The sequence below is a fragment of the Bos indicus genome, chromosome 2 (genome assembly GCF_029378745.1).
Source record: "Bos indicus isolate NIAB-ARS_2022 breed Sahiwal x Tharparkar chromosome 2, NIAB-ARS_B.indTharparkar_mat_pri_1.0, whole genome shotgun sequence".
In the NCBI taxonomy this organism is placed as follows: domain Eukaryota; kingdom Metazoa; phylum Chordata; class Mammalia; order Artiodactyla; family Bovidae; genus Bos; species Bos indicus.
Genome location: NC_091761.1, coordinates 25582940 through 25608917, shown reverse-complemented (window position 1 = coordinate 25608917; position 25978 = coordinate 25582940). Strand labels below are relative to the sequence as shown.

The 25978-nt window shown below is 48.6% G+C and overlaps 1 protein-coding gene across 3 annotated transcripts in view; it reads left to right on the top strand.

Moving 5' to 3' along the window:
- The first annotated feature begins 4590 nt into the window (after positions 1–4590).
- Positions 4591–25978, top strand: part of GAD1 (glutamate decarboxylase 1) — a 39743-nt gene continuing 18355 nt past the window's right edge. Inside the window, exons 1-7 of one of the 3 annotated variants that reach the window (XM_070803399.1) lie at positions 4591–4908; positions 5287–5444; positions 6922–7066; positions 10313–10375; positions 16601–16759; positions 18093–18335; positions 21415–21505. In XM_070803399.1, the coding sequence (XP_070659500.1) occupies positions 6985–7066; positions 10313–10375; positions 16601–16759; positions 18093–18335; positions 21415–21505 (638 nt within the window). In that variant the 5' untranslated portion in view covers positions 4591–4908; positions 5287–5444; positions 6922–6984. Of the gene's footprint in view, positions 4909–5135; positions 5445–5670; positions 5806–6921; positions 7067–10312; positions 10376–16600; positions 16760–18092; positions 18336–21414; positions 21506–25978 lie in introns of those variants that run through there. The other 2 variants (XM_070803393.1, XM_019985078.2) reach the window with 2 other exon arrangements.

Here is a 25978-nt window from a genome sequence, read left to right as displayed (position 1 = left end):
AAGGAATCTGATCAAGAATAGAGCTTTAAGTTATCAGATTCTCCACAAGTAAGTCAGAACCTTCCGGAAAGAACCTCTCATAAGCAGTGGTCCTAGGCACCTAATTCTGAAAACAAGGGCTAAATACCTGTTATTCTAAATAGTTCAAGAGGTTTTACGTTGAAAAATATATATATATATGGTTGACCTGGTCGTATGACACAGATTTGAACTGTGAGTGTCCACTTAGATGAGAATCTTTTCAATAATAAATACTATGCTGCTGCTAAGTCGCTTCAGTCGTGTCCGACTCTGTGCGACCCCAGAGACGGCAGCCCACCAGGCTCCCCTGTCCCTGGGATTCTCCAGGCAAGAACACTGGAGTGGGTTGCCATTTCCTTCTCCAATGCATGAAAGTGAAAAGTGAAAGTCAAGTCGCTCAGTCATGTCTGACTCTTCGCAACCCCATGGACTGCAGCCTACCAGGCTCCTCCGCCCATGGGCTTTTCCAGGCAAGAGTAGTGGAGTGGGGTGCCATTGCCTTCTCCTAATAAATACTATAGTACTACACAATTCCAGGTTGGTTGAAAGTGTGAATGCAATCTAGGATACAAAGGAACCATGGATGTTGAGAAATTCTGTATATGGGGACTGTAAGTTACATGTGGATTTCCACTGTGAGGAGGGCCACCCCAGCCCCCAGTGGTCCTTCAAGCCTCAGCTGTATTGCTATTACATACTGTTTCACTAAAAAAAACATACAGGAAATCATCTTCCTTGCATCCCATTCATTTGCTGCTGCTGCTGCTAAGTCACTTCAGTCGTGTCAGACTCTGTGCGACCCCATAGATGGCAGCCCACTAGGCTCCTCCATCCATGGGATTTTCCAAGCAAGAGTACTGGAGTGGGTTGCCATTGCCTTCTCCAAGTTTCTGTTAAGAGAATTGAAAACAGATACATTTTCGAAGCTCTGTCAGAATTGCAGTTGAGGACTGTTACTTCCTTGGTGTCCTGTTTCACAGTGAAACACCTTGCCTAATACCAGAGTTTCTGTCCTGAGGCTACCTTTACAGAGCAGTTTTGTGGGAAAGAATCAGATACTTTACATCCCCTTCTCTTTCACCAAAGGGACTCTCTTTCACCAAAGGGACAAAGATTTTGAATGTTTCTGGCCACTTCCGGCAGCCTCTCTAAGCATTAAAAAGAAAAAGAAAAAAAAGACCCTGCTTTGTGAAATATGGCAGAGTGTGAGTGTGAACTGGAAAAGGCCTGCCAGCAGCAGTTTTCCCTCAAGTACTGCTCTCTTGTGGAATCCGTTGTCCCCTGTCAGAAATAGTAGTCTGTCGCCATCTGGTGGTCCCTCCGTCGTCGTCGTGTTGGAAATAGCGAGAATAGGGCGTCTTAAAATGTGCACAAGATTTGCCCAAATACAAATTACTCTATCCTCTTTGATTAATTTCTTTATTATTAGAATATTTTCACCTTCAGAAAGGGACCATGTGATTGAAAGGGAAGGGACCATGTGACCATTATTTGAGGAACTCACCACTGTTCTTCAGAAGAAAAGGTTGTAATTTCCGGAGTCCTCTTGGCTGCGTTCAATTCCGGCTGGAATTCTCTCTCGCTTGCCACAATTTTTAACCCCTTCCTGTCTTTCAGGGGTGAGTGTGAGTGTCTTCCAGGGGTGCCTGTTGTGGGTAGGGGTGTCGATTTAGCTATGGTTCCCAAGGAAAGTCCAGAATGAACTATCTTTAAAGAACACAATCACAATTCGCTCCCACTTAAGAAAAGCTGAGTGTACGGTTAACAACGCCTTCCACAGCCCTCGTCTCGGGAGACAGACGTTTAAACGGTGAGCACTGCTATTTTCCCCTCTCTTTTTTGGTCATAAATTAGATGCTTAAAATAGACCTTAACGAGCAAAAATGAATTCACAATGGGGCTCCAAAATTACCTTTTCTGAAGGCTAAAAAAGCTAAATGCGTCAAAAAGAGAGATTGACGTTTCATATTTACTCACCTTGACGTGGACCGTATTTTACGCATAAAAATCTCCCCCGCAGCCCATTCGGGTGCCCCTTCCACTCCTTACTTCACCCACTCCTTTTTTCCCTTTGCCCAAAGGTTTGGCTCCAAATCCACTTGGAGTATCTTTAAACCTCCCAGAGAAGGGGCACTGTGGGCGGAGGGTCATGTTCCCAAGCCCCAGGCATCCTTGACCCAAAGGAAAGTTGACTTCTGAAGACATAATCGAGTAGCCGGAGCTGCAGCCCGGCTACTCCTCCACGCCCGGAAGAGAGAGAACAGAGGGGTCGCACTCGCCGCCTCTTTTTTTCTGCCTCTGGGCATCTTGTTCCCTTTTCTTCAAGGTGCTAAACCTTAGATCAAAAGCAAACGAAACAGCTGGGCGGATACCACTCCCTTCCCGGCCACCCCTCACCACCGGTTCGAGTCCCTAGAGAAGATATCTTTTTACCACCCCCATCATCCAGAGCATCTTCCCCCGGGAGTAATAAAAGATAAAAAGAAGAGTGGAAAAATATAAACAAAAATATAGATCCCAAATATTCTGAAGAGCCAAAAGACAACCACAATCACCCTCCCTGCATATTCTTACTGGGGAGGCAAGTAGGGGGCGAGGTACTCCACCACCACCACCACCACCCCGCCCCAAAAGGGGAAAACAAACCCTGCATTTACTGCCTGGAGGCGGATGGTGCGAGGGAGGCGGGTTTGCTAGATACTGGCGACCTAAGCCGACGAACTGGAGGCTTCAGCTTCCAAACCGTGGGCTCTGTCCTTGGTGCTGAAAGAGCCGTGCCCTACGTCCGAACTCGCTGTGCTGAAACTGTGGGATTCTGGACCCTCAGTTCTTTACCATCTCCGCTGAGCCCAAGAGCCTGGGTTGGAATGGAAGATAATTGGAAACCAAACTAAACCCATGAAGTCCCCAAGACTGTTTCTCTCCCCTCCTAACTGGAATGTTCATGAATGCAGGGATAATATAAGTTGCCAAGACAGTGTAAGTTCCCTGAAAACAGAGCCTGACACCAAGCATGTGATTAATAAACATTTAACATATTACTTACTAATATCATATTAAACATTTTAAAATTAAGGACAAGCAGGACCCTTCATTCCTCCCTTCCCTCTATATAAAGGAGAAAGGGAGGGATATCCGTGCAGCTGGACGGACTCAGCTTTAATTTGCTATACACAGTCCTGTAGATTTCTTTCTCTGGCGAGAATATTTTATTGGCTAAAAACCTTAGAGGTGAGAGTTTTGAACACAGAAATCAGAAGAGGGAGTGGTTGGAAGTGTCTGATGCCACAGGTGAAGGTAAACAAATCTTCCTTTCTGGGGAATCTCGGGTCTTGGGAGAAGGTGGAAGGGACAGAAGGTGAGCAGGCGTCTTCCTGGTACAGCACACCCTGAGAGGAGCCTCCTCCTGCTGGCCTCCTAGCCCCAGCCCATCTCGAATGATTTATCACTAGCACCTGGGTCCTTGATTGGCACAACCATTTCTCTTAGGGAGAGCTGAGGAGCGGGCATGGGTGGAATTCCGAGCCTTTTTTCTTAGTAAACTGCGTTTTTCAAGCGTGGCAGAGATGCTGCGCGGTGCACGGTTTGGAGGGTTTTTTTCTGCGCGGAGTGGGCACGCCCACCTGCCCAGTCCTGAGCTCTGGGACCCAGAGTTGCAGTGACCTACGCCTGCCTTTCTGCATGCTCTTCCGTTTTTAAAAAGTGCCCGAGGTCTTACTGTAAGATTGAGAGAGGGCGACAGTATTTTCTTTAGTATCAAGGGCAACGCGGTTATTTCAAACCTCACAACGAGAACCCTCTTACTAAATCGGACTGTATCTTCCCAGGCGGAAGGGCAGAATCTTCCGTCTCCCTTATGGAATTTTCAGTGCTTTGTAAGATTTTCAGCATTCCCACTGTGTAATGGTGAAAGGCAATAAGACATTCAGAGAAGAATCAGGATTCCGGTGGACTAGCAAGGTCGAAGAAGTGTCCATAAATAACCCCTGCCTGCAGCATCGCAACAACAAAATCACTGTGAAAACGAGGAAAGAAATCACTGGTTACACTGTGTCACCCAGACACAATGATCAACTCAGTTTTGCCCTAAAGAAAAAGAAACTGGGGTGGAGGAAAGAGGACACCATAAATTAGAGAGGAGGGTGCCTGAGGGTTGGCTTGAAAAGGCGGGAGAAAAACAGCCACGCCAGCCCCTCCAGGTGTTGACCCTGGGGCGCAAGGAAAGACCCGGCCAGCACAGGGCCTCTCGGTCTCTGGCCGCCTGGCGCCATCTGGTGGAAATTTTTCCGTGAACGCCTTATACCGCGAGGGGCTTTCGGAACGCGGCAGTTTGTTCAATCCGTCTAAATACTGCAAAAAGAGAATCCTTAAACAGCGTGAGACGAAGGGAGAGTGGAGGGGTGCGGGCCTGGGCAGAGATGGCCGGTCCGCTTCCCCCAGCCCAGCCCCGGGCCACCTCTATGCTCGGGTTCCCCTTGTGTGTGGAGCGGCGCTCGTGCGTGTTATTAACCTTCAGATGTGATCAATCAGGAGGACTCCTTTCCCCATCACCAAGGGAACAGAAGCTAGGGGGGAGCGTATAGTGGGTTGGAAATCGGACCCTTTTCTCTACGGAGGCACTCGGTAGTGTGCGCCGGTGGAGTACTTGGGGAAGCTCCGAGCAGGATGAGAAAACTGAAGTGAAAAAGAGATGGAGTCCTCTACGGGTCTGCGAGTTCTCTCCTCATCTCTGCGTCCTTTGCTTTTACAACGAACCTGGCTCAGTAGAGAGCCAGCAAGGACATGACCCAGGGAGAGGTTTCCGCTCTTGGAGGCATCAGAAAGCTGGGGGAGCCGCGGGGCAAGTAACAGACGCAAAGCTACAGCTCCTGTCTTCTCGAGGATATGGTAATGGGGGAGAGGAAAGGGAGGGAGAAGCACTCAGCGAGGCAGAATTCTTCACAGAATTTCTCTTTTCCTTCTCCTTACCCGACCCTCTGCCTAGCTCAAAAAACAGAGCGTGTTGAGTACGTTCTGGATTACTCATAGGGCTTTTTCTTTTCTTTTTTTCCGGGTGCAAACCCGTGATCTGGGTTTATAATCGCCCTATAAAGCTCCAGAGGCGGTCAGGCACCTGCAAGGAGCCCCGCCGCTCTGCCCACGAGCTGCCCCCGCGAGCAGCGGCCTCGTGATTCCCCTGCTGAGCCGGTCCCCGCCTCCCCACTCCGCCTCCGCCTCCCCCAAAGCCAAGCAGCCGTCTCTTCGGATCGCTCTCCTCTCTTCCAGGAGCTCGCGTGCGGGACGGTGCTAGCAAAAGAGAGGCTGCATCTGGAGGTGACGCCGGGCAGATTACGCCTGAGGCAGAGCCGGGCCGAGCCGGGCAGATCGCTGGGCGCTACGCAGAAGAGCGGCAGGAGCGCGCGGCTTGCTGTCTCCCAGCCTAGGTGGGTACGCGCGCAACCGCCGGGACCTTCCCAGTGCCCAGTTGTGATTGTTCAGCTGGGTCCTGTTCAGCCGCGGTTTCATGGCCAACCCCCACCCCCAGAGTCTGTCGTCTATACCCTCCTGAACCGAGAGCTTCCCGCCCGCCCCAGTCTTAGCTCCCGGTTCCTGCGCGATGCAGAGACCTCAGCCTTCACAATCATCCTATCCCCATCAGCGAGATTCATGCCCCGAGGACGCACAGAGGCTGAGGCTCACGCAGGAGTGGAGAGAGAGCGATTTTCTCCTCCGCTTCCCGGCTGCGAGCACCGGTCTCACCAACGGGCTCCTGGCCAGCAGCAGCCGAAGGCGCGACTCAGAGCGGTAACCTGTTACTTCCCCAGAAACCGCTGTCTCCCAGCTGCCTACGTTGCTGTGCGAGTGCGCGCGCGGGGCTAGGTATGGGGGTCCTATGGAGAGTGTGGAGGCGGTGGCCTGCGGGCGCTACTCTGCAGGCTCTTGTATCTACCCAGCTTTGCCCGCACTCTCTCTGTTCCCTGGCCTTCGGAAGCCATCGCACCAATGCTGAGCGCGGAGAAGGGACGCCGCGCACCTATCCTTATCTGCCGCCTCCCGCCCGCTGGGCACAAGTTGGTTTCCCCGGTGATATTCCCCTTTCTTGCCTCCCTCACCCTCCCCAGGTCTGTACAGAGAGAAATCCGGGGTGGAGGGGAAATACAGAAACAAGAATGGAGCCCGGTTCTTGGCTTCGAAATGGCTTAAAGCGGGTGGGGCAAGAGGGAGACGAGCGAGGTTCCGACTCGCTGCTTTCTGGCTGTCTGGAGTACAAGGTGACTGTATATCTTCCCCAGCCAAATCCGAGGGAGACCGTGAAAACACAAACCCCTTTTTCTCCTCTCACCTTGTCTCACCAAAGTCCCCGTTCCCTGGAGCAGTTAGCCTCCTTCTTTTTAGGGAATTAGCCAGACACAACAACGGGAACCAGACACCGAACCAGACGTGCCCGCCCTGTGCGCCCTCCTCCTGCTCACCAGCCCCCCCACCCGCCCCGCGCCCCTCCCGCCTGCCCGCCAGCCGGCTGCTGAGACCCAATAGGGCTTGTCACGGCTGGGCTGGAAAATCGCGCACTGAGTCTCCCTAGCCCTCCTAGCCCAGCCGCCCGAACCCGCGCGACCTGCACTGGCCTTGGGTTCCCCTAGTCTCAGCGCTGCGCTCCAGGTCGCGCCACCGCGCCGCCAGACTGGAGAGGAGCCCGGGGCTACGTTGCGAGCGCCCGAATCCCAGAGCTCGCGTGCACGTCTCCTCCTCCCCCAGTCCCCAGCCTGGCGCTCCCCCAACCCAGCCCGCCAGCTGCCCTTCCTTTCGCCTCTCTCTAGCCCAGACTTAAGCGGGAGCGTCCGCGCCCCCGCCCGCTCAATCGCCTCTCGCGCTCCTGGACCCCGGAAGCCCTCCCCATACAGCTCTCGAATCTCTTTGCAGCCTTTTCTAGTGCCCGACCGGCCGAGGACCCCGGACAGCAGAGGCCTCGGGACGACCGAGCTGATGGCGTCTTCGACCCCTTCTTCGTCCGCAACCTCCTCGAACGCGGGAGCGGACCCCAATACTACCAACCTGCGCCCCACAAGTAGGTCCTGCTCTAGTTTCCTATCAAATGATGGGGGCGCTGGACCTGAGGAGTCTGCGCTGGCGTAAAGGGAAGGGGGAGCGCGGAGATGATGGAGGCTAGAAAGAAATGGGGCCCTGACCCAGGTCTCAACCAGAGGTCGTTCGACTGCCAGGGATGCTAGGTGATTCCAGGGCGCTAAGAGAGTGGGAACCACACAGGGTCGGAGCGGCGGCGATCTTTCGCTACGGGTGAAGGACGCGCGGTGAGTGTTGTGTTGTGTTGTGTTGTGTTGTGTGTGGTTTCTTTGCTAGGTGAGACGACCGGGGTCGGTGCACGGGGAGATGTGAGGAGCTGGGAGACTCAGCGGGAATAGAGTTTTCTATCTCCAGATTTCGTTGAGCCGAGATCTGACCCCTCCCCCTCCGTCTTTCCCCCTGGAAGTCTATAATCAGCGGAAATTTCGACGTTAATTGCAGCTTTTAGAAAACTCGGGGTCCCTAATTGCTCCAAATTTGCGTCGAGCTATTGACGAGTGAGGGAGAAGCCAGTGGCGAAAAAGGAGCATAAAACGTTCTGAGATTAAGCCTCTACATTTTAGACAATTAATTACATTTCAAAGACCAAAAAAAAAAAAAAGTGGGCCACATTCTGAGTGGCAAGAAGTGGGGAACAAGGAGGAGCCCAGAAGGTTTGCCAGGGAAGAAGGACAGAGCAGCCCTCTCTTTTTTCCGGGCCAGGAGACCTGTCAGCAGTGGACACCTCCCAAAGAGTGAAAGGGGGAACGAGATAAAAGGTGGTGGGAAGATTTATGTTTCCCCATCCCTAGCTCGGCGTGGCTCTTCAACCCATTTGTAGAATCTGGGCATAATTCGGATTGATTTCCTACCTCTTTGTAGAGGTGGGAAGATGGAGAAATTGTTTTCCGTTTTCCACTTTAGACTGAAATGGTCTCCCTCCAAATCTATCAGCTCCAGAGAGTAAGGGCCCCAAAATTTTTGTATAAAAAGGGGGCTTAAGGGTGGTACTGTGATTGGAAAGAGGGCTCATTGCTTCGCTTTTATGGCACTTTCTATAAGCTTGAGAAAACATCAATTGTTCTCAACAAGGAAGGTTGGCAGGGGGCGGAGGAGGGAGTGGTCAGGTAAGCCCTTTATCCTACCCATAGGTGCTGCCCTTGGCTTCTTGGCAGAAGACCTCCTCTTAAATTTTTAGACTGCTTTCCAGTTCCCTTTGCAGCTTCGATGCCCCACCCCCAGGGAAGCTACAATTACCCACACAATAAAGAGAGACTCAAGAGAGCCGCCAGCCTTGGTGGCTCATGAGCTGCACACTGGCCACCAGAGCTGCTCGGAGGCCTGAGTGCCTTTGTCTGTTGCTGAGGCACAGATGGATTTCTTTTCCAGTTCTCTCCACATTTCCCGCCCCTTTTCTGCTGCCTTGGCAAGGGTGGGTATCCATAGTGTTCATCCACCCTCGAGTCCTGCACCCCCATCACGCCCCTACTTCCCAGAGGCAGCCCCCAGTGGAGCCCATGTGCCCAAACCTAGGTCCAGACCCAGTAGAGGCACTGACCCGAATTCATTTGTGGCCTGGAGGTCGCGCCCGGAATTCGCCAAGGCAGAGGGAAGATCCTGAAACACAGGTTCTGAGAAGCACCTGTCTTGTTTCCCGCCCCAACAGCCCAGCTGCGGTGAGCATCCCAGGCTGCACTCACTCACCTGGCTCTCTACCCACTCTTGCCTGCCCAGCTGGCTCCGCTTCTCTGCCCCTCCAAGGTCTCCTGGGAAGTGGCTTTGCTTAATTCACACAATTTTACACAACCTCTTACTGCAGCGACCCCGCCTCTTTGCCCTAGACCACTCAGTCTTCCCTACATCAAAGGGGCTCTCTCACTTCCTCTTCCCATCTCACTCCCTTTCTTTCACTGTAATCCCCAACTCTAAAAGGCAGTGCAATGGGTCTGAACTCCAAGCCATAGCTGAGTGACCTTGGAAAACTCTCCTCACCTCTCTGAGCCTCACTGTTATTATTTGTGAAAATGAGTCTTAGATTAACACTCCTCTTGCTTTATAAGATTATGAGGATTAGGTGGGATGAAAGCAGTTTACAGTGAAAGCACTGCACCGGGTGGAAATAGCACTTTACCTTAAAGGTGCTGTTACTGGGGTTTAGCTTTCGCACTGATTTACTGTCTGTTGCAGGAACTCCATCTGTGACACGCTGTCTCTCTGACACGCTGTCTCTCTGACGTTGGGCTAGTTCCTCTCCCCGCTGAGGCTCTGTTGTGCCTCGGGTTTAATGGATGTCATTCTCCTTATCGCAGCCAACATTCGTGCGGGGCTGAAGGCACCGGCCAGGATGGGGTGGGGGATGGGAGGGACTAGAGACGCCTTGCTATGAGGAATCTGAGAATTTCTCGCTAGGCCCACCACACCAGGTCGCACGCGGGCTCCTCAGGCACCCCTGCACTCCTAGATGGAAGTTGAATCCTGAAGGCAGGCTAGACACTGAGGAGTCTGAGAATACGGCAGCTCCTGAGTCCCCGATTTAGACCTCGAGAAAAAGTGTCTGATTCCCTTTACTTCTAGAGATGCCGGAGGGAAGGGTTAATGAGGGGCAGGTTAGGAAGAGGGGGCAGGGATGAAGACCCCAGGCGCACTATTGTCTTACTGACTCCCCAGTCCCACTGAAGAGCAGCCAAGCGAGCCCGATCATCTAGTCAAATACTATTTTTCACCCAATTAATTCCTGAACTCTTCCGCGACCCCATTTCATGCCAGTTTATTTTAAGCTGCCACTCGGCTGGAGACCCGCCAAGAAATTATGAGACGCGTTGGTCCCAGATGTCTCTTGTGTTCCCTTTCCTGGCTGCTGTGGTCGCCCTTCGGGCAGAGACCAAGGGACAGGGCCTGCGGGTGGGTGCTGGCCAACTGAGGAGCCAGCCCTGTCCCACTCCGCGACCCCTCGGCGGCCACCCGACTTGAATGGCTGGGGTCGCTTGGAGGCCCAGCAGAGCGCGGGGCGCGCGGCCTCTCAGAGACACTGTTCCCTATCTGAAGTAGAATCGGAAAGGGACTGTGGTGGGTTCTCTGAGGGCACGAGTCTCCCTGTCAGCCCAAAGGTCAGACTCAGCTCGTTGGGGAAAGAGCTATTTAATGAGGCGCACTGGCAAAGACTTGCCCCCACCCTCCCCAGAACACCTTTGCCTTCGAGCGGGTCCCAGACTGTCCGAGCCTCACTGAACGCACGTCTCTTGCTTTCTAGCGTATGACACCTGGTGCGGCGTGGCCCATGGATGCACCAGAAAACTGGGGCTGAAGATCTGCGGTGAGTGAAAGGGCCCGCTGGGCCCCAAAGGGCTTCGAGGCGAGCTGGCTTGGCGGGTTTGGGAGAGTGGGATGTAAGCGGAAGGGAATCCTGGCTTCTGAATGTTTTCGGAAGTGTCTACAGCCCCGACGCCAGGCGGAGACGCTCCTCTGCGGCTCTTGACCTTCATCTGCCCTCTTCTGACCTGTTCCCAAGGGATCTTTTCCGATAGGGTCCAGGGGTCGGGGCTCCCCTGGCTGGGGACGAGCACAGCGCCCCAGCACTACAGCCTCGCTCGCTCTTCGTGCCCCGCGCTGGGGCAGTTCTGACCGGAGCGCTCGGCCTGTGTGTCGCGAAGGTGGAGTAAAAAGGTCTGGCTTTCCTGGAGAGCAGGCCTAAGACGAGATACATGGCTAAGACGGTGGCTAACGCGTCGTACCTGTTCCGCCTCCACCATTGCGGGTTGAAAGTGGGCTTCTCGGCTGGACATTTTTGCCCCGAGATGTCAAAACGGATTCAGCTTGCGTTCTTTGAGGCCTTGGAGACCAAAAGAAAGGATTGCCAGCAGCCCTAGGTGGCCTGCCTGGAGGAAGTGCGGGCAGTGCAAGCTAGAGGTTTTGCGGAGCTTGCCCTTGAAGGGAGAGGGAAGGGAAAGGGGGCCAAGGGGGCGTGGGGCCGCAAGAGGGAAAGAGGGGGTGTCGGGCACGATTCGTCAGAAAGGAAGGAACAATAGATCTGGGAGCTGGAGGGGAGGAAAGAACAGCTCTCCAGAGACGTGAGGATCCGAAATGAAAACGCCCAATGGGGTGTGATTTTTTTTTTTTTAAGGAAAAAAAGATTTGTTCGAAGGGACACAGCTGAGTGGCTCCGGCTGAACAATGAGGACTTGCTTTCCTTGCTACATTTCACCGTCTAAAATCTCTAGGCTTATCGGGCCCAGAAAATACGGACGTCCCCGGGCAGGGGCTGGAGAGGCGGGGGAAGATTAACGAGGGGCTTATTCAAAGGCAGTCGCTCAGCTGCTGCGCTCGGGAGATAGCAGCGGCGCAGGCGTGGGCGCGTGCGCCCACCCAGCCCCGCGAGCAAGCCGGCGAGCCCGTGGCCTCTGGGACAGATCTTCCTGGGGCCCTGCATCCTGGGGCCCCAGGGCGGCGGCAGTTGGTGGCCTGAGCAAGAAGACTTATTTAGCAGTTTCTGGGAGAAACCCACTTTCCCCTGCCTGACCGCGCGGCGCCCTCCCTGCGATTCTGGGGCTTCGTCCCCTTGATCCTAGGAGCAGCAATTACGGCGAGGAAGGGTTGCTCAACTCCAGGACCTAGGCGTTCTGCGGGAAAAGCCCAGCCTTGGCTTTGGCCCTCTCCCCTGCACGCGAGTCCTGGGGCCGCGTCCCCGCACGGGGGCACCAGGCGGCGGCCGAGCTTTGTTCTATAAATAACCCCCTCCCCCCGCCGCCATTCCCGACTTAATAGCCCGTTTCGCGCCAGGTCCCTTCGGCGGCCGCGGCGCTTGGCTTCGTCAGCCGTCATTGTCATGCAGCTGGGCAAGCAGAACTGAGCGGGCCCTGGGCGCCCGCCACGGTCGAGGGCGGGGTGCGGGCGGCTGGGGCCGAGAGCTGCTTTCCCCGCGATGCAAGCTTTGCCTGGAGGGCGGCCCTCGTCCATCCTGGTCCTAGCTTCCTGGCCTCGGTCCCGGGCGGTGCCCCCTGTTGCCCCGACTACAGCCCTTCGGAGTCTGGGAGAAAAAAAAATCTAAACGCCGCTTCGGGAGACACACCCGAAGTGCCCCGAAAGGGTAGAGGGGCAGGAGCATCCCTGGATCCGGGATTAGGTGTCCCGGAACTGGGGTCCGCGAACTGGGAAGTAGAGGCTTGCATTAACTTCCTCGGAAGAGGAGCTCTGGCGGAATTTGGGGGCTAGCATCCTCTGGGAGTTTCTTCTGTTTTTACCCTCCTCCCCAACACTAATTTCAAGAAAGTTGCAACCCCTGTAACAGGAGAGGGCTGGCAGTTTGCCCACGGGAAACTGGCTTCTGCTAGTATGCAAGCTTTGGGGGCCACAGGCTAGAAGGCTTTACAATAAGTTGGATTCTGAAAGGCAACACCGAGAGGATTTGTTTTTCCGTACTTTGAGCCAGCTTGGGCTTTCCATTTTAGTCTAGCTCCCGGAGGCAAAGTGCAGTCTTTGGTTTTGACCTGAATCCACAGCCGGTCCCCTCCTCCTCACACAGATACCCACCCCGCTTTCATCCCAGGCCTTTGTGGGCTTGTAAGGTGCCCTCTTGGCCTGACACTATCCAGGTTGGTTTGACCTTTCACCTTAAGATGGTTGAGGGGACTAATGGTCATTTTCTCATTTCCAAATCCATTGCCCTGGGTAACCCCTATTAAACGTTTCAGTGCCTTGCCAAGATTCAACCTCTTTCACTCTCCTATCCCCATCCCCAACCAGAAAAACAAAGCTGCTAGGAAGGCCCTTGGTCTCACTGGTGGGACCCTTAGTTCTGGAGGCAGAATCACCTGGGAGAGCAGTCAGCCAGGAGAAACCCCAGGACTTGCCAAGAGGTGGAAAGCAGGGTGGTTGTAGGTACGATGGTGTGACCTAAATAGAAGGAGATACAGGGAGCCCTGAGTTCTGTTACTGTGCTCTGCTGACTTACTGGTGAGTCCTTGGGGCTCAACCACTTCTTTATGCAGAGCTCCCAAACTGGCTCCCAGTTACAGCCCCTGAGCTGTTTCATTTAGCCCCGTGCAGTGTGTTTACGTGTGTGTCTTATTTTGTGTCAGTCACCAGCTTTTAAACATAGATTTCGAATTCTCTATGCTTACGTTTCTTGAAACTAAAAAAAAAGTGTTTGAGGTGGGGGAGAGATCTGGCAGGGTACTCATATCCCAGAAAAGTCAGGAAAAGAACCCCGTTCTCTGATTTACTGCTGCTAAGTCACTTCAGTCGTGTCCGACTCTGTGTGACCCCATAGACGGCAGCCCACCAGGCTCCCCCGTCCCTGGGATTCTCCAGGCAAGAACACTGGAGTGGGTTGCCATTCCCTTCTCCAATGCATGGAAGTGAAAAGTGAAAGTGAAGTCGCTCAGTCATGTCCTACTCTTAGCGACCCCATGGACTGCAGCCTACCAGGCTCCTCCATCCATGGGATTTTCCAGGCAGGAGTACTGGAGTGGGGTGCCATTGCCTTCTCTGACCCCTTCCTCTAGGGAGATGCAATTCCATGCTATAGCTTGATGGGTGACAGCATGGGCTTGGGCTTCAGGCCTCACTTGCTCCCTTGGCCAGGTAAGCCTTATGCCAGGCTCAGTTCAAAGCCCCACTTGGAAACAACCAGCTTGAACCCAGTGCTTTCTAATTCCTCACACTTCCCCCAACTCATGGGGCTGATTAGGCCTTTGAGTGTGGGGTCGGCTGTGAGGAACCAGCAGCAGAGCCCAGAGAGGCCCCACTGAGGCAAGTGGAAGAGAGCCGAAGCTGCGGTCAGCTTTGATCAGGTTGTAGCACCTCTTTGCCTCCTAAGACTGTTAAGTGACCAGTTGTTCACAGGCTTAAAGTGAGTGAAAATCGTTCAGTTGTGTCTGACTCTTTGTAACCCTGTAGACTATACAGTCCATGGAATTCTCCAGGCCACAATACTGGAGTGGGTATTCCCTTCTCCAGGGATCTTCCCAACCCAGGGATCAAACCCAGGTCTCCTGCATTGCAGGCAGATTCTTTACCTACAGTCTGAGCCACCAGGGAAACCAGGTCCTTATAGCTGAGATATAGAGCAAAAGGGAGTACAGTCTGCATCAGTCTCAGGGGCCTCTGCTTCTAAGACCACTTGCTAGCCAGGGAGGTTGTCAAAGCACTAACCTCAGTGTCCTTGAGGACATTGTCCACCACCTCATCATCCTTGGAGAAGCATACAGTTCCTTCCAGAACCTCTCAGAGCCCAGAGAGGCTGGGGCTATTGACCTTTTTTTGAGGCTCCCAATACTTTAGAAAACATATACCTTCCCAAAGAAGTGTTATTGTGCAAATCATATCCATTAAATGTTTACATTAGCAAATTAATGGCTTTTATCATGGATTATAATGTAGTATTGGCTCAGATGGTAAAGAATCCGCCTGCAATGCAGGAGACCTGGGTTCAGTCCGTGAGTTGGGAGGATCCCCTGGAGAAGGGAATGTCTACCCACTTCAGTATTCTGGCCTGGAGCATTGCATGGACAGAGGAGCCTGGCAGGCTACAATCCATGGGGTCACAAAGAGCCGGACACGACTGAGTGACTTTCACCTTCATAATGTAGTATAAGTTGTGCTATGCATGAGATAATTACAAGATGTATAGAACACACTAGTTCCTAGTGCACTCCAGGAAGTGTGGTTCAGGAATGGGATGCAGGTTTAAAGTTGCGTTGTAATTGTCATCTTCCATTCCTATTAGGACACCTCTGGGAATGCCTGTGTCAAGAAATCCTTGGGAGATAATCCCCAAAGCACAAATGCAGGTCCTGGTCCTTTCCCAGAGGAAAGGAGATGCTCAGGGGTTTCAAGGCAGAGACTTTTCCAGGGAGTGAGTCAGAGCCAACCAGAAGTCAGAGACCTGGAGAGCGGGAGTTCAGCAAGGCAGGACCTCATCTCCATTAGGGCACCTGGACATGGTCTTTTCAGCCTGAGAGATTCCACAGCTGCCAGTTCTGGGCGTAGGGGAGCAGTCTTACCCAGGAGCCAGGTGATCCTGCACCCCTCTGGTAAGTGAATGAGGGCTTCTGGTTTAGGACTCTAAGGGTTCGAAGGAGGAACTCAAAGTAGGAGAAGAGGTGAGGGAGAAGATGCAACCCCTATCTTCATATCTAAGTGTGGAGCTCTATTATAGGGTATCCCCAGCCTTCTGATGTCCTTTGGAGCTTTAGTGATACTTTTAAAAAGTGCTGGGAACAGTTGAAGTCCTGGTACCTCTGCCTTTCTAGTCTTCCCTCCAAAAATAGACCCTGCTCCTGCATGTGGGAGGATTCTAATCACCCCCACCTTCCCCCTGCATTCCTCCTTCCTCCACCCCTCACCACTGAATTGCAGTCCTGGGGAAGTAAAGCTGAATTTCCCAGAATAACTTGCCTCTCTTCCAACCTCTTGGGACTTTCCTCCAAGCTTGCCTTGTGACATTTGTGGCTCCCCAAGGATCTTGGAATCTACAAATACAGCTTTGGGGTCACCAAGAAACTTAGAACTTTCTTCCTCTTTTCAGGGTGTTGTATTTCTGACTAAGATTGAGACTGAGTTGAAGGAGATGAGGGAAGGAACAGAAGTAGGGATGGGTGGAGGTACTGAGGGAGGAAATAGTGCTCTTGGCTGGCAGAGTCTCCAGCCCTTTCAGTTCAGCCTGCTTCTGGGTTTGCCGCTGCTAATGTTTGCACTGCTCTCCTCAAGCAGGAGAGATTTCCACCCCTTGTGAGAGCAGAGGGGAGGGCTTTGACTCCCCCCTGGACTCAGAGTTCGTCTCCATGGAGTTCTTCTCAATGTATTACATTGTTGGTCACCAGCTGCCAAACTGTAAGCTCCTGGAGAAGAGGGGATCTCTCTCATTTATCTTTATTTGTCCACCATCCTAAATGCTTAGCTTAAGTCCTTTTCCACAATAGGTGCTCAATACGTATTTATAGAACTAAATGTCACCAGACATAAAATTTTAGGCTTTCTTGTCTCTTTATCCAATACCTTTATTTAAGAGGGGAGGGAACAGGGAAAGCTGTACTTCAGGTTTGGGTCCGAAAAATTAAACTTAGGTTCAACCCTGGTAGCATTTGCCTGGTGTACCCAAGGAAAGCACCTTCCCCAGTGCTCAGTGCTGGTCCTCACCTCCTCCTCCCTCTGGCTGCACAGCCCGTAAACCCAGTACTGGCAGCATCCTCTCTGTTTGCATCCCTTCCCTTAAAACCCCATCCTGGGGCTGGTTACTGGAGTGGAAGCTGTCCAATTGTCTTAATTCTGCATTCACTGTCATGTTCAGAGAGGAGAATGGGCTTCACTTACTGTTTTTCTCTCTTGCATGACTGGGTCTGTACCACTGATGACACTTGACACTGCCCCCTCCCCGCCTGAAGGCGAGCAGTGCCAGGGCCCTTACATTGAAAACACAGACACGTGGCTTCTTCTCAGGGGATGCGAGGATCCTGCTTGGAGAGTCAACCTGGGCCGGCAGCTAATCCTGTGAGGCTGGGAGTTCGCTGCCCTTCCTCTGACCCAGCTTCTTGTGCTACAGGCTTCTTGCAGAGGACCAACAGCCTGGAAGAGAAGAGCAGGCTTGTGAGCGCCTTCAAGGAGAGGCAGTCCTCCAAGAACCTGCTTTCCTGTGAAAACAGTGACAAGGATGGCCGCTTCCGCCGCACAGAGACAGACTTCTCCAACCTGTTCGCCCGAGGTACTCCCCACCCCCACCCCAGCCCCAGCGCTAGCCAGTAGGCTCCTTATTGGAGTTTCTTTACTTTCTCCTGAAATTTTACTGATCTTACCAAAAGAAGTTGTTATTCCCTCTGAAGCATCATGAAACTGCTTTCCCAACATCTGATTAGAATATTCTCCCTCCTTCCATACTGTCCAGGTCGCCATCCTTTGAAAGCTGGATGAGGATAATCAGTAAAACAATCAACTCTAAAGATACTTGCAGGGACAAATGTAGATTCATAGAATCTGAAAATCCAGAACAAGCTTACATATAAGAAAATCCAGTGATTCTCTTAATAGCGTTTATGCTCCAAGAGTAGTGGCCACTACAACAACAAAATCGCCCTGTGGAGAGCTGTGTAACTGGGCCTCATGACCAAATTGCTGTCCTAAAGCTCGTTTTTCTTTTGAAGATCTTTCAGTCACTATTGTTGCCCCTACAACAGTCTCAGCAGGTGCTTTCCCAGTCTTTCTCGATGAGCTCAAAGGTAAACCCATCACCACACCCTTCCATGAGCTCCCCACAAGCCGTGGAGGCCAAACAGGAAGAGTAAACAAGACTAACAAAATATGAGAGGGGTAATCTGAAGAACAGACAAAGAACATCATTACAGCCAGTCTGTTCTTGAGCTGTGACTGACAACTTCAGCTTTTCTCCGTGGCTGCCTTGCCTGTCTGACTCTGCCTAACAAAAGTTGGAACACAGAATCATGTCCTGGCATCCCAAAGGCCGAGCTGCAAAGGATAAGGTCAAGAGACAGGCAGGAGTTCCCTCTCCCACCCTCCTAAGCTTCATCTTCCAGTTCTAGTTTTCAGTCCAAGGACATAAAGAACCACCGTCTTCAGGGAGTCCTCAGCCTCTACCCACAGAAGCCTCACCTTCCATCAGCAATAGATCAAGCACATCATAATAACACCAAACCAAAAGCCCAGTGTCTGAGCCAGATGTACAGAGACATACCTGGTTCTAGGGCAGCAAGACAGAAGCCCTGTACATCACATGCCTGACAGGTGCCCAAATGAATAACAGTGGTATTGAGCAGTGGTAGGCTGCTCATGGCTTCTCAAAGCTTTCTATTTATGAGCATATTAACTGTCAGAAAGTCTGTGAACTCCCAGGGAGTATAAGCAACACTTCTGTGTATGCGATTATGTACATTTTTCTGCAAAGATGGTACAACAGATAATGCACATATGTATCCTGGAAGGAAATTAGGCCTATAAAGATACCATGGATATTAGGGATTTCTAAGCTGAGGGAATCCAGATAGTAGTCAGGTAATAACCACTCATTGACTTTTCCCCCTCAGATCTGCTTCCGGCTAAGAACGGGGAGGAGCAAACTGTGCAATTCCTGTTGGAGGTGGTGGACATACTCCTCAACTATGTCCGGAAGACGTTCGATCGCTCCACCAAAGTGCTGGACTTCCACCACCCCCACCAGCTGCTGGAAGGCATGGAGGGCTTCAACTTGGAACTCTCTGACCACCCCGAGTCCCTGGAGCAGATCCTGGTTGACTGCAGAGACACCCTGAAATATGGGGTCCGCACAGGTAATGTTGGGGGCCAAGTGGACCTGCAGAAGCACCTTTGCCCTGCGGCAGACCTTTGCCAGTGGTCAGGATGTCAAAGTCATGTTGAAAGAGAAACACAGACCCTGGTGAAGGAAGCAGCAAAGTACTCCCTGACCACAGAACCTCCAGAGGCACCAGCAGTTGGGGGAAGGCCCAACCTTGGCCTTATTATTATTTATTGTTGTAAAAGCCCATCATTATTTATTGTTGTAAAAATAGACTTAAAGGATACAGATACATGGTGCTGTGTCAAGTTCTATATAGAGTTTCATTGTTGATTTTAGGTTCTTCACAACCTAAAGAGAGCAGAATGGTCCATCCCTCACTTCTTTTCTCTCTTCTGTTTTCATCCCTGCCTCATTTCTGATGAATCTTACGCTTGCCTGTCCCTGAAACTGGGGAGTATTGGGCCCACTTCCTTTTCTTTCTATACTAGTTTCCTATGGCTGCTACAAACTGGGTAACTTAAGACAACAGAAATTTATGTTTTCTCACAGTTCTGAAGGTTCACATTCTGAAGGCTAGAAGTTCAAGATCCAGGTGTCTGCAGGGCCATGCTATCCCTGAAGACTCTTGAGTGGGATCCATCCTTACCTCTTCCAGCATCCAGTTGTTGTGGGAATTCCCTGGCATTCCTTGTCTTGTAGATGCATCACTCAGTCTTTGCTTTCACCTTCACATGACATTTTCCATGTGTGTGTCCAGATTTCTGTCTTCTTTGGATTAGGGGCTTCCCCAATCCAGTGTGGCCCCATCTTAACTTGTTTACATCCACAAAGACCCTATTTCCAAATGGAGTCACAGGAATCAGGGGTTAACACTTGAACGTGTCTTTTACGGGACACAGTTCAACTCACCGCACCTTCTATTTTCCAGGCCCCATGGTCACACACTTAGACACTCTTCTCATTCTGTTCCATCCTGTGGAGTTTAGAGGTTCTGAGGCACCAAATGCTGTCTCCAGTGGGGAGCCCTGGAGGATACCCTCTTTCCTCCTTTCTGTGTTATAGGAGCTCTCTCTACTTGGTAATCCTGGCCAAAGTACCTCAGGTTCAAAGACTTTGAGGATCTCTGTCTGGCTCTTTCTAAGCCTAGGAATCAAGCAGTGGTTTCTTCTTCCTACCGTCTTTCCCCACTGCATCCTGGCTTTCCTGAGCTCTTGGGCAAACAGATGGACAGGAATTGGCAGTCGGTGGCATAGTTGTCACCACAGGGAAGTCCCCGGGGCCATGACTGATAGCATCTTGTTCTCTCTCTCTCTCCCCTTTATTATCTTGCTCACTCTTCCTAGTCATTTGAAGATATGACTGGGGAGGGTGTGGTAATAGAGCTGAGTAAGACTACTGGATGTTAAAAACAAGGGTTATAATGAAATAACGAGGCTTGCCAAAGAATTCCCAAACAGCTTTTGAAGTCTGCCAACACCACTGGTTATAAGGGTAGCTTCCTTGAATAACTGCAAAATGGCCAAGACTCAATTATATTACAAAGTCTGCGTTTGATTTTTAAAGAAAAGTGTGTTTGTCAGTTCAGTTATATCTCGCCTTGGTCTGATGGCTAATCTGTTCCTGGATATTGTTTCTCTTTTGTCTGAAGGCATTTGTTAGTCTGTGTCCATCTTTTGTCTTTGCTATGCAACATGATTTGGATATATTGTCAACTGGTGTGATTGCATTTATTTATGATTCAAACCTGTATTAAAATGAAATATTTATTTTCAAGTGAGTATTAAATATATACATATGTACACACACACACTTATTTAAATGGACTTCAACAAAATTAGTTATGTTGTAGGAGATACAGATTTTGTTGGCACTGACATAAGTAGAACAAAATGAACTAGTTTAAGCTATTTAGAGTAATCTACATGAATGTCTGGAATCTGGCCTTGAACTTACACTAAGCTTACTATTTATGCTTCTTTTATTTTCTCTAAAGATCAGTATTATTTTTCAAGGACTCTTGGAGTGCAGGGATTGGTATATTCTGCTATAAGAAGTCCTAGTCCAGATGTTCTGAATGAGTCCTCGTCACATGGAGGGAAGGGCAGACTTTCAAAGAGAAGGACTCAGATCAGGAACATTCCAACATTAGCTCTCTGACAGTTATTTCAGAAGCACAAGCAATTTCCGCTGGAAACACAGCAGTCAGCACATCTTTCTAACACCAGTTCTCTGTCAGACACCCCTAGGTAATCTATTGCAATGGCTCCTTCATGACAGCCAAACCTGCTGTGTGGGGTTGAGTTTTCCCATGAACACCAAATTGGCCAAAATTTGGCAATAATCCTGAATTTGCCGTTGGCGAGAACAAAGCCTGATAAAGCATGTGGTGGGTTGAAAATGGCTTTTAAGTTATATAATAATATAAATTATTCTACCAACAAGTCAGTGAATGAATGAGGCTGTGTCTGCCCCTGTTTCACAGAGCAGATGCCAGGTCACCTCAGCAACATATGTAGTTTAACAGTCATCCAACTATATGTGGGCAAAATACACCAGTGCCTGACATCATTTTGGACTGACACAGAGGCCCAGAGAGTGATGGCATGCCTTGGCACCAGCCACAGAGCTGGCATCAGCTCTGCACAGGCACAGGCCCCCTCTGAGGCCTGCAGCCTCTTCTTCTCCATGAGTATACCTTGACTTGGGGATTAAAAGCTTGAGATGTTAAATTAAAAATTGAAATATTTATGGAGAAAAATTTGACCACCACATCCAGATTTGTATTTTTTTTTTTTTTTTTTAAACACAGCAGCAGAGCTCATCTGGAAATCAACAAATAAGATACTGGACAGATTTTTCTTTTTATGACATTGGATTTTTAATTTAAAAGCATTATGCTTTAGAAACATGAGTTTGAGAGCCATCTTCAGTGCTAAATGTTGATAAAGTGTGGGTCAACCTCCCCTTCCTTCAGTATTCTTGGGCAACCCTATTAGGCCATTGGGATGGAGGTCCCATCACTGTGGCATAGTGGAGTGGAACTTTTGAATTGAAGACAGAGTGAAAAATCTGAGTATGCCTTGATACTTGTCTGTTACTCACCTCTTTAGGTCATCCACGATTTTTCAACCAGCTCTCCACAGGATTGGATATCATTGGTTTAGCTGGCGAGTGGCTGACATCAACTGCCAATACCAATATGTAAGTCCCACATATTATTTTCATGTAAGCAACCATGTTGTCTGAATATGGCTTGTTGGGGTAAAAGTCCAATTCCAATGGTTCTATAAAAATTTTTATGACACTTGCCTTCGTCATCTTTTCTCTTAAAATCTTAGGTTTATCACAGTTCTGAATTAATGATGGATGGTTGATAAACTATATTTTAATTGAATAATGCAGTTTAATAAGAACATGGTCATAAGAAGTAATAACTCTAACTTTTAAAGTTTAGTGTGAAACTTCATGTTAAAAGACTTAGCATTTCTTAGTGATATGTTTAAAGAAGTCATGTTTTGGGGTACAATCTTGGTCCATTTTCCCACCCAAGGATATTGCTCCTTATCATTTAAGTCATATTTTCTTCAAAATTAAAGGGGACTGTAAAGCCACAAACCAATTTGATCAGCCTATGCTGAACCAGAAATTCTAAAACAATTCATGTAGTGATAGTCCTTTGAAAGGAATTATATATGCATTTGAAAGGAATTGTATATTGCTTTGAAAGGAATTATATCTTCCTTTCAAAATAATTGATTGTTTTTCTGAATGTGAAATTTTTTTCATATTTATTTAAGTAGGCAAAGCCAAAGTCTTCCAAAGCCTTTGCTTCTAAGTTCTTGTAAATGTATTTGAAACTGATCTAAAGTCCTGGTGGGTATGAGGGGTGTGTGTGCAAGTAATATTTGGGTACTCTTCTGGTAATCACCCTACAGTTTATTCTTACATGCACATGCCCTCTCTGAAGACAAGGACAGATTACTAGTTGATGGAAAGTCATCATAACCTACTGAGTACTGTTTTTTCTTTAACTTTATGATAATGTTTACCACTCTCTGTATATCCAGACAATGGTACTACATTCTATGAAAGTATCCAGAGGGAAATAATATGGTTATTGCAACAATTTTTAAGTGACTTTATAAGAGTTATATGGATTTTAATCACTAGAAATATTTGGAAAATAACTATCTACTTTTTAAGTTTGTGGTAAAGTAGGCTTGAAAATTAAATTTAGCTTAAAGAGTGGTATTATTTAAAAAGATAAATTTCATTTGACATCAAGATAGAATGTAAGTTATTAAAGTTCTAGGTATTCTATTTTTCTTAAATAAACTACTACCAGCCACAAAGCCTGAAAGGGCATTTTAAACTTATATTGATTTGTGTGTGTTCCAAAGCTGTTTAATGATGTGACTCAAAATACTTAACTACATTCAGAAAAATTTCTATTAATTAAGGATTCCTTCTTTGTTTATTCATTTAAAACAATGACAAAATTTAAAAAGCAAATGTGATAACCAAGGCCATTAGTGCTAAAAGGCATAAAAGATTAAATTGATTGAAAAGCAAAATGGTTTTCCTGCTCCCTGCTTGTAAATCAAGTTTAACTTCATGGATTGTCCGTGTTGGATCACTGAGGCTCTGGAGAACTGGGAGGAATTCGGGTCAAAGATACAATCACCTGTATGATCTCCTCAACAAAACCTCCTCTTCCAGTCTTTATAATCTTTGTGGTTTGTGAGATAAAAAAACATATCAGCAAACATAGACATCATAATATATTAATTATAACTTGAAAAAGATGCTAATGCTTAATTGAACATCTCACAGTAAGGAATTATTTTAATTAGAAAGTTTAGCTTTTTAAAAGAAACTTAAGTATTTAGAAAATAAATGAGAAAAATAGAGTAAAAGGTATATACACATTAAGGCCCAAGGACCCTTAATTATATATAAGCACCGAATTTTCTCAGTGTCTTTAAATGTGTGTTCTGTAGGCCTCTTGGCTGTGATCTCCTAATATATATATATATATAGCTCAATCTCAAGGTAAATAAAAGAAATTCACCCTGTTGAACCATTTAGGACCACATATTCTCCTAAAAGGCTTTCCTTTAACCAAGGCGATCTCACAAATTCTTTTTTTTTTTTTTTTTGGTATGTGTTCATAAAATCAAAGTCCCTTACTCTTTCCTTAGCTCAGCCATGAAATGCTAAAATATTGCCCAGCCATCTGAGGTCAAGGCCAGTCCAACTAAATGGCACATAGTAATTGCAGCTGTACTGAACAGTGGATATTTATAAAATATGATCCGATTCCAACAGATCGATCGCAAAGGTTATTTACAATTGTGAAATCGTTTCTGTCAGTTCTCAAGACAAGGCATTGTCTGAAGAAGTAATAACTATTATCTAGAAATTGTTCTAAGCCAGTTCCCCTGGAAGACCATGAAATGTGGCAGCACTGTCAGGAGCTTGTGTAGAAATTGGCTCCCTTGTGACAGTACCTTCTCCAACTGGGAACAGTGTTCAAAATAAGTTTAGGAAAGAATGGCAAAAAGGTCTTTTCTGACTGAGTAGGATTTAATTAGGGATATACTCATTTTTTGATCTGCAATATTCATTGAGTTTGGGTGGCACTGGAAATACAGAATAATAACTACATTCCTCAGTATAGTCTCTTTAAAAGAACCATCCAATGTTTCCATCCCGGTGACAAAGTATAAGGCACCTGATGGTTAGAACAGAAGAAACATTCATGTTTATGCTTTCACACCTTCCTGTGCATTCAGCTTGGAGATATATTCTTCCAAGCAAAGGACTCAGTGAAGATTCAGAGAAAACATCACCAGTGTGTAGTTGGCCACAGCATATACAGCTCTTTTCTTCCAAAACATGGCCACTGATCACAACTGTGCAGGTAGAGCAGTGCCCGGGTATAAACAACAGCCTGCCTTCAAGGACCTGATGACAATACATAATCCCAGTGGCAAGATCTATCACAGCCCTTTGTTATGAGGTTATGATTTCAAGTCTCTAGCACTTTATTTTCATAAAAATTACACAGATGGAATTTTCTGTGCGGGTTATCCATCACTTTATACTAGTAGGCAGGTTGTTACAAAGGAGCCTGTAGTGAGTAGTTCCTCGTTTGTCATAGAAAAGCAGCTCTGATGTAAAGGACTTGGAATCCAGGCTGGAAAACACCCTAAACATGAGATCTTGGAACAACTCACTGAATTTCTCTGAACCTCAGTTTCTTCTTCAGAAAAAAAAAAGAAGAAGAATTATATCCATCTTACAGAGTAGTTCTGAAGACTAACCAGGATGCCAGGGTTAAGTGCCCAGTGCGTACAAGGTACAATGCACACACCCAGGAAAGGCAGCCACCCCCCAGGTCACTGTTCGACATCTGCAACCCCTCCTCCCTTCCACCTTCCAGCTCTTTTCTTTCTGTCTCTCATCATCTCTGGACATCAGAGGAGCTCACTAAGCTCCCCCTCAGGTGTGTAACCACTTTTAAGGTAACCACTCTATCCAAAAGGAGGATAAAATCCAAGAGGAGTGTCAAGTTAGTGAGTCAACATAGAAAATTATTTCTTCCTCTCATTAAAATAGTTCCTGTCTTAGCAGTCACCAAGATGCAGCGTCCTTGTGCCTTTCTGATCCATACTGAGGCATGTGGCTCTCATCTTCAGTATCCGCACCTTCATGGTGCAAGCTAGCTAGTGGAGTTCTAGCCATCACTTATATGCTCTAGATCTCATAAAGGAGTGCAGGCAGAGGAAGGAAGGACAAAGGAAGGAAAGAAAGAAAAGAGGGAGGAAGGGCAAAAGGGAAACACACTCTTTCCTTCCAAGAACCTTCTCAGAAGCTCCATATGACATTTCTCATAGCATCTCTTTAGCCAGAACTTAATCCCATGGTCACACCTAGAGAAGATAGAAAATAGTCTTTGATCTGAATGAATTGCAACCCCAGATAAAATTGAATGAAGTAAGGGAAATTTTTATATTGGTTAGCAACTGGCAGATTCTGCCACCAGAGAAAATCAGCTTAACAATCAGTTTGCCTTGGTTCAGAGTTAAACCCACTGGGAAGGTGAGTTGAACTACTAAAACAGGCTGACTCACTCCCCTACTCAGAATATAGAAACTCTCCTTTAGTGTCACTCCTGAATGTCAAAATCATACTGTTTTTAAATCCTTACTTTGAATCCTGTGTCCTGTGTTCTTATGCTTCAACCTAGAGCTTTTGGCAGGTTTAGCTTCTTATCCCCTGATTCTGAAATATCATCCTGTACTATGACTTTGGCACCTAACCAGCTTCTTCTGAATCCATATTTGACCTTTGATCTCTTGACTTTATCCACTTTCATCTGTCATTTACGGAAAGGGTTACCAAACCTGGAGTCCTGGCTGCAAGAGCAGAGTCTCTTCCAAGTGTATACACAGTGATGTGTGTATCCTCGTTGCCTTCCTGGAGAGAGGGACTGTAGCTTTCCTGGAAGTCCTAAGAGTATCCATGATCTCAGTTAAGAACCACTGCTCTAGGCTGAACTTCACAGTCTTCTCTGAGGCTTTGGGTGCAAGCAAACTCCCAGTTGTAAACATGGCCCGGATGAGAAAGCAAGTTCAGAGGGAGTGTCAAGAATGGGGACGCCATGTCAGC